Source organism: Coregonus clupeaformis, chromosome 7, assembly GCF_020615455.1.
Source record: "Coregonus clupeaformis isolate EN_2021a chromosome 7, ASM2061545v1, whole genome shotgun sequence".
In the NCBI taxonomy this organism is placed as follows: Eukaryota; Metazoa; Chordata; class Actinopteri; order Salmoniformes; family Salmonidae; genus Coregonus; species Coregonus clupeaformis.
In genome coordinates, this window is record NC_059198.1 from 28,863,684 (window position 1) to 28,873,956 (window position 10,273).

At 42.2% G+C, this 10,273-nt stretch overlaps 1 protein-coding gene across 4 annotated transcripts; it reads left to right on the forward strand.

The window, feature by feature from the left end:
• On the forward strand, positions 1-8,796 carry LOC123491211 (protein CASC3-like; the record flags this gene model as incomplete). Of its 4 annotated transcripts, XM_045221305.1 has the most annotated exon segments (5): positions 1-26; positions 4,259-4,461; positions 5,006-5,146; positions 5,744-5,804; positions 6,058-8,796. In XM_045221305.1, coding segments are annotated over 4 exon segments (382 nt in total), but the record flags the coding sequence as incomplete, so codon positions are not given.
• Between the last annotated feature and the right edge of the window lie 1,477 nt (positions 8,797-10,273).

The window sequence follows — 10,273 nt, forward strand, 5'->3', positions numbered from 1 at the left end:
GCACCTCCCCCATCCAGGGCACCCAGGTTAGTGTCTGTCACCTTGCTGCCAGGGGACCCAGGGACAACATGGCATGGGTAGCAGTTACCCTCAAAACTAAGATGATAGATATGAAATAAAAGTACTTACAAAGAAGCAAAGACATGAGGAAGGAGAATTAAAAAAAGATAGCTAGTGAAAATCATACATTAAAAGCATCTTTATAAAAGTGGAGGGATCTTTAACATTTTCAGAAGGATTTAACGAGGCACTGAATCTGCAAGCCTGATCTCCTCTGGTAGACCATTCCAAAGGCTAGGGACCCTAATGGCAAATGCCTGGTCTCCTTTCGTTTTCAACCTAGACTTTGGAATGGTCAACAGTGCCCTGCCAGAGGATCTCAGGCTGTGTCCTGGCTCATGGGGAGTTAAAAAATCAGAGATATACAGTGAGGGGAAAAAAGTATTTGATCCCCTGCTGATTTTGTACGTTTGCCCACTGACAAAGACATGATCAGTCTATAATTTTAATGGTAGGTTTATTTGAACAGTGAGACAGAATAACAACAAAAAAATCCAGAAAAACCCATGTCAAAAATGTTATAAATTGATTTGCATTTTTAATGAGGGAAATAAGTATTTGACCCCTCTGCAAAACATGACTTAGTATTTGGTGGCAAAACCCTTGTTGGCAATCAGAGGTCAAACGTTTCTTGTAGTTGGCCACCAGGTTTGCACACATTTCAGGAGGGATTTTGTCCCACTCCTCTTTGCAGATCTTCTCCAAGTCATTAAGGTTTCGAGGCTGACGTTTGGCAACTCGAACCTTCAGCTCCCTCCACAGATTTACTATGGGATTAACGTCTGGAGACTGGCTAGGCCACTCCAGGACCTTAATGTGCTTCTTCTTGAGCCACTCCTTTGTTGCCTTGGCCGTGTGTTTTGGGTCATTGTCATGCTGGAATACCCATCCACGACCCATTTTCAATGCCCTGGCTGAGGGAAGGAGGTTCTCACCCAAGATTTGACGGTACATGGCCCCGTCCATCGTCCCTTTGATGCGGTGAAGTTGTCCTGTCCCCTTAGCGGATAAACACCCCCAAAGCATAATGTTTCCACCTCCATGTTTGACAGTGGGGATGGTGTTCTTGGGGTCATAGGCAGCATTCCTCCTCCTCCAAACACGGCGAGTTGAGTTGATGCCAAAGAGCTGGATTTTGGTCTCATCTGACCACAACACTTTCACCCAGTTCTCCTCTGAATCATTCAGATGTTCATTGGCAAACTTCAGACGTGCCTGTATATGTGCTTTCTTGAGCAGGGGGACCTTGCGGGCGCTGCAGGATTTCAGTCCTTCACAGCGTAGTGTGTTACCAATTGTTTTCTTGGTGACTATGGTCCCAGCTGCCTTGAGATCATTGACAAGATCCTACCGTGTAGTTCTGGCTGATTCCTCACCGTTCTCATGATCATTGCAACTCCACGAGGTGAGATCTTGCATGGAGGCCGAGGGAGATTGACAGTTAGTTTGTGTTTCTTCCATTTGCGAATAATCGCACCAACTGTTGTCACCTTCTCACCAAGCTGCTTGGCGATGGTCTTGTAGCCCATTCCAGCCTTGTGTAGGTCTACAATCTTGTCCCTGACATCTTTGGAGAGCTCTTTGGTCTTGGCCATAGTGGAGAGTTTGGAATCTGATTGATTGCTTCTGTGGACAGGTGTCTTTTATACAGGTAACAAACTGAGATTAGGAGCACTCCCTTTAAGAGTGTGCTCCTAATCTCAGCTCGTTACCTGTGTAAAAGACACCTGGGAGCCAGAAATCTTTCTGATTGAGAGGGGGTCAAATAGAAAATCTGTGGAGGGAGCTGAAGGTTTGAGTTGCTAAACGTCAGCCTCGAAACCTTAATGACTTGGAGAAGATCTGCAAAGAGGAGTGGAACAAAATCCCTCCTGAGATGTGTGCAAACCTGGTGGCCAACTACAAGAAACGTCTGACCTCTGTGATTGCCAACAAGGGTTTTGCCACCAAGTACTAAGTCATGTTTTGCAGAGGGGTCAAATACTTATTTCCCTCATTAAAATGCAAATCAATTTATTACATTTTTGACATGCGTTTTTCTGGATTTTTTTGTTATTTTGTCTCTCACTGTTCAAATAAACCTACCATTTAAAATTATAGACTGATCATTTCTTTGTCAGTGGGCAAACTTACAAAATCAGCAGGGGATCAAATACTTTTTTCCCTCACTGTAGGATGGGGCTAAACCAAGCCTTAAACGTGATTTAATAAATGAAAATCTATACTAAAAGTGACTGGTAGGCAGTGAAGAGAAGCTAAAATACGTGTGATATGGTTGATTTAGATTTTCTGGTGCCTGTTAAAAGCCGAGCTGCAGTATTTTGAATTAACTGTATGATGGAGTGATTTCTGTCTGAGATGTGTACAAAGACTTACAGTAATCTAGGCTTGAGGAAACTTTCTCCAGATCAGTGATGATTAAAGCAGGACTTAGGTTTAGGTCAGGGTCAAAGAAGACGCCAAGGTTTCTGGCCGTAGGCTTTACATTGGTGGAAAATTACCACGCTTATTTACAATCTGGGTTCTAGCAAGGTGGGGGCCAAATAAAACAACCTTTGATTACTTATCATTGACCTGGAGAAACATTTGATGTCAGCAAGATACTTGTGACAGGTAGCTATGCTAGATTGGTCAATGGGTCTGGTTTGATAAAGCTGTATCATCCACATAGCAGTGTAGGGTATTGTTATGATTGCGGATGTCACCCAGGGGAAGCATGTACAGGGGAAAAGGATCGGGCCCAGAATTGACCCCTTAGGGACACCATAGTGAATGGGTGTTTGGGACGATACTGAACCACCCATGCTCACTGAGAAATGTCTGCCACATAGATATGACCTGAACCAGGTGAGGGCAACGCCGGAGATTCCCACCCACATCTCCTGCCGGTCAACAAGGATGTTATGATCAAGAGTATCAAACGCAGCACTGAGATCCACATGAACTAGAATACAGCATGCTTCAGGTCTTCATGTGAGCTACAGTGTCAAGGAGGGACTCAAAGGATATTTGCTCAAATGAGCAAAAGGAAGCAGTCGACCATCTGAGTAGTTTCCTGAAGTGCCTCCAGACTAGGGATGTGACAAATGTACAATTTGTCTTAACCTTTTTAAACTGCCATTTTATGGTTTAAACGATAAAAAAAATCCTAAAATTACATGTGAATTCTCAATGTAGATATGGTTATGCGTATGACCGCAAGGGGGCAATGCCGTTTAATCGACTGCCGTCATGGCTGCCAGACGGCGCTCACTTTACTGCTGTCCCCCACCCACTCAGCGACAGTGATAGGTTCTCTGCTGTGTGCCTGTCTATGTTGTCAGTACATGGGACTTAATGTCAATGCGATGGCTCGTGGCAGTGATGTACGACCGACGTCCAACAATCTGTGGTGTTTGAGAACTCACGCTTTGTACTCGCAGAGCAATCGTTGTACATTTTCTCCATCCGGGCCGTCACGGTTTTTTTCGACATGGTATCTTATCTGGTTCTAGAAATAGTATCAGGGCATTGAAGCAGATTCTCTGCCATTGACAAAGGCTGCATATTAACTGCAATTTCTCTAATAAGCGCTGTTATTTTAATCCACCTTATCGCACTTCTTTCGTGTGAAGAGCCTGTCTGTCTTTTGATGGGGTCCTGTGCTGCTGCCAGCAATGGTTTGGGTTTCATGGTGACTCCCTTTCAGATGTTTGAGCATTGCACCTGTACTGCCACTGTAGCTCAATTCCATCTCGCAAAGTTTGCATTTCACCACATTTAACCTCTCAAAGTATTGTCATACAGGACTTTGCTGCTGTTGCTTCCCTGTCTCACCCGCTGCCATTTTTCCAAATGTTAACGATGATGACGTGCAGAGCGCTTTCTATTCGTGGCAAATAATTTAAGATGTATATCTCCACCTACTAACGTTACAGCATTGTTGCGTTAGGTATGTTTAATTTGTATTTTTCCGATGATGATCATGGCCTTTTTAATGGTAGCTTTGTGATGACTGTACTGTGATTTTAATTTTGTGGGGGGGGACAAACCTTTTTCAGTTAGGGATTTTCTTTTTTTACGTTAACAATTTCATTTAGACGTTCACACTCCTACTCCTGACCAGAAATGCTGGTATGGTGTCAGCTACTGAATGGGTGGACATTGTCTCTCGCTTTGGTCACCCCCATGATCCCCTCCGGTCTCCCTCTCCCCTCAGGTCTACACCCCCACCAGTCGAGCGGACCCATGCCCAACCCGGCTCTCTACGCTCCTCCCCCTGTCTCCATGTCCCCTGGACAGCCCCCTCCACAGCAGCTGCTGGCCCCGCCCTTCTACCCTCCACCAGGTGTCATGACCTTTGGGAACACTAACTACCCCTACCCGGCAGGAGCCACCCTGCCCCCAATGTACAACCCTCCGGTGAGTCCTCTGCCCTCGACACCATAGCTACCATATCCGCGTGTCAAATGTTGCTATATATGCTACCCAATGCAACACATTACTGTAGCAATATTCTGACAGCTCTGCAGTTCTATCCAGATTTATAGGAGTTATTCGACTCCACCCTTAACATTTAGGAATGTGTAGGACATGTTACAAACATTCTGGTATTTACACACATGCATTCGGAAAGTATTCAGACCCCTTCCCTTTTCCACATTTTGTTACGTTACAGCCTTATTCTAAAATTGATTAAATGTTCCTCATCAATCTACACACACTACCCCATAATGACAAAGTGAAAACAGGTTTTTAGAAATGTTTGCAACTGTATTAACAATAAAAAAACAGACATTATTTACATATATTCAGACCCTTTACTCAATACTTTGTTGAAGCACCTTTGGCAGCGATTACAGCCTAGAGTCTTCTTGGGTGTGATGCTACAAGCTTGGCGTCATACCCAAGTCAAGGGGTCTGAATACTTTCCCAATGCAGTTACTGTAACTCCCTCTCCCCTCAGGCCCAGTCGCAGGTGTACGGCCAGTCGCAGGTGTACGGTGGGGTGACGTACTACGACACAATGCATCAGCAGGCCCAGCCCAAACCCTCGCCTCCACGGCGCTCCTCCCAGCCCGTCACCGTCAAACCTCCCCCACCAGAGGTAGGGTACGGCCCGGAGTGAGCCCCAAACCCCAGCGACCCAACAATCGGCAAGTCTTCCCTCACTCACCCACTCAAACACCCAGAATCGACCTGCCGGTGTGTAGGACAAGGGGAGGAGGTTGTTAAAAAAAAGATTTTGATAATATAATAATAATAATATGCCATTTAGAAGATGCTTTTATCCAAAGCGACTTAGTCATTTGTGCATACATTTTTACGTATGGGTGGTCCCGGGGATCGAACCCACTACCCTGGCGTTACAAGCGCCATGCTCTACCAATTGAGCTACAGAGGACCATGATGATACATTTGTTTTGGAGAGTTGGGTGGGGGAGAAGCACAGAATAGTCCTATCCCAGAGAAAGTGTAGCTTTAGGTCAAGTAATACCATAGCCATAAAGGCACTTGCTTTCCTCCATTTTTTTGAACTCCCGTTCAAAAGTAGGCTACATGTCTAAATCTAATGGTGTTTTTGCCTTGGGCGCGTGTGAAGTAAGGCCAGTGGCTCTGGTGAGCCGGAGTTAAGCAGCTGAATGTGTGTTTAGATCTCTGCTCTCCAGTTCGTTCTGACAGACGATCTCCTCTTATCCCCTAGAGCTCCTCCTAAAAGCCCCAGGCAATAATACAGCCTTCAAACTGATGTCTCTTTTCGAGATGTGAGTGGACACACACACACACACACACACGATTCAAAATCCCAGCGGAGATATGCTTTGGTGCAGAGGTAACCTTCAAACAAATGAATGCCTAACACCTAGCTGCATGAAAGTCTCGATACTTTTCCAGTGAGCTCAATTGTATTGCTGAACCATGCATTCAGGTCTCTCACCTCCCTCTTCCTGCCTAATCCAAAAGTCGCGCGACCGAACAGTTGCGCTGAATTGTCCTGTTTTTTTGCCATTTCTCCAGAACCGGAGTGGGAAGCCCAGTCAGGAGGTCAGATCCTAGCACGACGTTCCGAATGGCTACGCCAGTCGGAAGAGAGCGAGGGACAGGGAGACGGGGTCTGCAATCAAGGACCAGCACCACGTGTGGAGCGGATGATGAATAGGATTTTTATTTTATTTTTTATCTTAAAAAAATGTTTTATCTGTGATGTTATCCGCCTTGTGTTAAGGTGCACCATTGGTCAGTCGCCCACAATACTGAAGGGCTTTTGCTGTTTTGGTTCACCTACCAGTGTTTTGCCTCCGAGTGGTGTGCTGTCTTAAAAACCCTATAAAACGTAACCATATAAAACTGTTAAAGAAAGCCCTTGGTAACAATTCCTCTAAACATTACGTGACACCAATGATGACATTCATAGATATTTGTTCCTTCTAACAATCTGTCGTTCAACTGTAGGTATATTCATGCAAACAATATGTTGTAAGCTCGAACAAATGTTTAGGACTGGGTTAAATGTGTCATGTGAGTATTATGGAGTGTTCTAACTGGGATAGTTGGTCATTTATGTAGGTTAGCTATAGCTGTGTTTGTCCCACCCACCAGACATTCTACTCCGGTGTTTCTGCAATCCTGCTAATTTTCTAGCTAACATTTACACTCTCCTACGAATTTAATTGGACAGTGAAGCAAAACTTAAAATGTGTCTCTTTACTCCATTTGAGATCAAATGTTTCATACGAGGCGACAGTACAGAATGTCGTTTTTTTTATTTGAGGTTATTTTCATGTTTTTCCCTTTTTAGAAATGAAAGCACTATGTATCTAGTCCCCCCCATTTTGAAGATGTCATAAATATTTGGGCAAATTCACTTGTGTATTAACGTAGTTCAAAGTTTCTGAACACTTCTACATTAATTTGGATGCTACCATGATTACAGATAATCATGAATGAATCTTGAATAATAATGAGTGAGAGATTTTGAGGCACAAAGACCTTACCCCCAAGACATGATAACCTCTCACCATTACCAATAACAGGAGGTTAGCATTTTTTGGGTGGGTATGATTTATATATGCCTTTTGACTTTCTTATTCAAAATGATTAAAGATTTTATTCACGATTATCTGTAATCATGGAGGCATCCTTATTAATGTTCCGAAACACATTCTACTTTTATTTACAATAAGTGACTCCAAAATGACAATACATTATTTACCATTCATTTCTATTGGGCACAACATAATCTGAAACACAACCAAAACAAACTGCAAATGCATCCAAGTTTGAATCTTAACAAGCTTGATGTAGTCATTGCGAGCTATGAATATGGGATCAAGTACTACACTTGACTACTTTAATAGACTAGAAGTGAATTTGTCCAAATACGTATGATACCTTCAAATAGGGGGACTAGATACATAGTGCTGTAATTTCTAAACGTTATAACAGATTTGTATGAAAATACCTTCAAATAAAAGGTGACACTTGACAGTCATCATATGAAACGTTTTAATCTAAAATGCTGCAGTATAGAGCCAAATGAAAAGTTTTTGCTACAATGTCCAAATAAATGTCTCACTTCATCTCGCAACAGCATCGTAGGTCTTATTATAATTTTTGTATGGTTTCAAGTCCTGTAAACGCACACTTTTTAGATAAAGAATACATCCTATAAACAGATGGTGCTTACCTATAGCTAGTACCCTAGAATTTCAAGTTATTTTCCTTTTCTCTTGATACCTTCCACATTGTACTGTTTTTGTTTTTTAAACATAATACTGTATTACCAGAGAACCATTTAACCTTGCCTGAAACTGATGTACTTGACAGTGCTACTGCTTGGTGATCGCTTTCTAATGTAAGTGTATATAGATAAATGTATATTAAAGCTGTGGTTTAAATGAGCAGAAATACTACCACCTTGTAATCAAATGAATACTGTCACTATGAATAAAAGTCGGCAGGGACGTCCAGTCTGTTTTCTTTATACATGGTTATGGATGGATAAAATAAAAATAGGATATCTCTGGCTTTTGAACTGAAATGGTTGTTTGGAAGTTTGCAGTTTCCTTTTTTATTCCCCCCCCTCAGAGTCCTTTTGTAAAAGTGAGTGACTGATGAGGCCTGGATCTGATTTGTCTGTTTGCAGAACATACTGCTGATCCCTAATGTTTTTCCCTTGAGAACATCCCTTTAATTTAGTCTGTGTTTACACAGGCAGCCCAATTCTGAATGTTTTCCACTAATTGGTCTTTTGACCAATCACAGCAGATATTTTTCAGAGCTGATCTGATTGGTCAAAAAAACTATTTAGTAAGGGGAAAAAGTCTGAATGGGCTGCCTGTCTAAAAGCAGCCTAACATCTACAATACATGCATGTTATACATACATAGATATGATTGTGAAATTAATTCAGTTGGTGCTGGTGGCTGCACGCTGTTATAGTCTGCCCGACAAGGGCAAGTTATTGATGCATCGTTTAAATAGGCTTTAAAAAAAAAAAAAAAAACCTGAATCAGTATAAATTGAGTTGTATTAAAAGTTATTTGTTTAGAAATGGCTGGTAAGAATGTTATTTTAAATGTTTTTTTCTCTGCCTTACGGATAAATAGGTTTGACATGTTTAATTTGACTAGACCTGCCAACACTGTGAGGGCTTGTTTGTTTCATAGGTGTTTGAATATATAAACGTTTTTTTTCTTATTTGTGGAGAAAATGTTGTTTAGACAGAGGAACATTAAACAAAATCTAGGAAAACTATGATTGTCATGTGGTTTATGGAAGTGGAATTGAATGTGCAGACTTGAGAACAATTTAATTGGAAGTTATTCAACGGCTACCACTGGATGGCGACGTTGTGCCAAGCCTTCAGACTAACTGCACTCTCTCATAGGCATATTAGTTTATTGAACATTTTAATCATTCACCAATCAACTACTATATGTACTATACAATGTTTTGTCATTTAACGGACACTCTTATTTAGAGCAATTTACAGTATTGAGTGCGTACATTTTCTTCATACTGGTCCCCTGTGGGAATCGAACCCACAACCTTGCAAGCACCATGCTCTACCAACTGAGCCACACGGGACAGTTGGCATTGAAATAAAGCTCTTGTGGGAGAAGCATTGAGAGGAACCAGACCCTATGAATGACTTCAAATAAAAGCTGAGAGAGTTAGGCGGCCTACTGGTCTGGTGTAAGAGGAGTGCGGGAGCGAGGAGCTGAGGGAAGCCTAGGGGTACTCTGAAGCTTCTACACCAATAATTGTTTATGAATGAGGTCAAAACTCTGTGAATATTGCACAGCCAGGGGGCTAAAAGCTGAACTAATTCAAACTCCCTAGACCGCTGTGCAGGTTTACTTTGATCTGGGTCCATGGTATAATATGAATATTTTAGCTGAGAGTTTCAGCGTTAAGCCACCGTTAAAATTCAACCCCTTCTTTCTTTGAAGGTTAGGTCGGATTGTGGAGCAATTATGACCCAAAACATTTTTATTGGTAGTCTACCATAACTAATAGGTATATTTTGGCCACATTCCACCCAAATTCAGGTGTGGGAGGACAAGTAAATTTACTATAGAATATTTTACATTTGAGTCATATAGCAGACACTCTTATCCAGAGCAGTGACACATCGACAGATTTTTCACCTAGTCAGCTCGGGGATTCGAACCAGTAAACTTTCAGTTACCAGCCCAACGATCTTAGCCGCTAGGCTACCTGCCGCCCAGATATGTATTCCTCATTTCTCAAAAAGGGGAGAGAGAGGTGTTGAATGTTCAATTAGGTGAGACTCTCATCTCATTGTTCCAGACTCTCATCACTCTCCATACAGCATTTTCACCACCAACAGTGTTGGGGAGTAGTGAACTACAGTGGGGAGAACAAGTATTTGATACACTGCCGATTTTGCAGGTTTTCCTACTTACAAAGCATGTAGAGGTCTGACATTTTTATCATAGGTACACTTCAACTGTGAGAGACGGAATCTAAAACAAAAATCCTGAAAATCACATTGTATGATTTTTAAGTAATTAATTTGCATTTTATTGCATGACATTAGTATTTGATACATCAGAAAAGCAGAACTTAATATTTGGTACAGAAACCTTTGTTTGCAATTACAGAGATCATACGTTTCCTGTAGGTCTTGACCAGGTTTGCACACACTGCAGCAGGGATTTTGGCCCACTCCTCCATACAGACCATCTCCAGATCCTTCAGGTTTCGG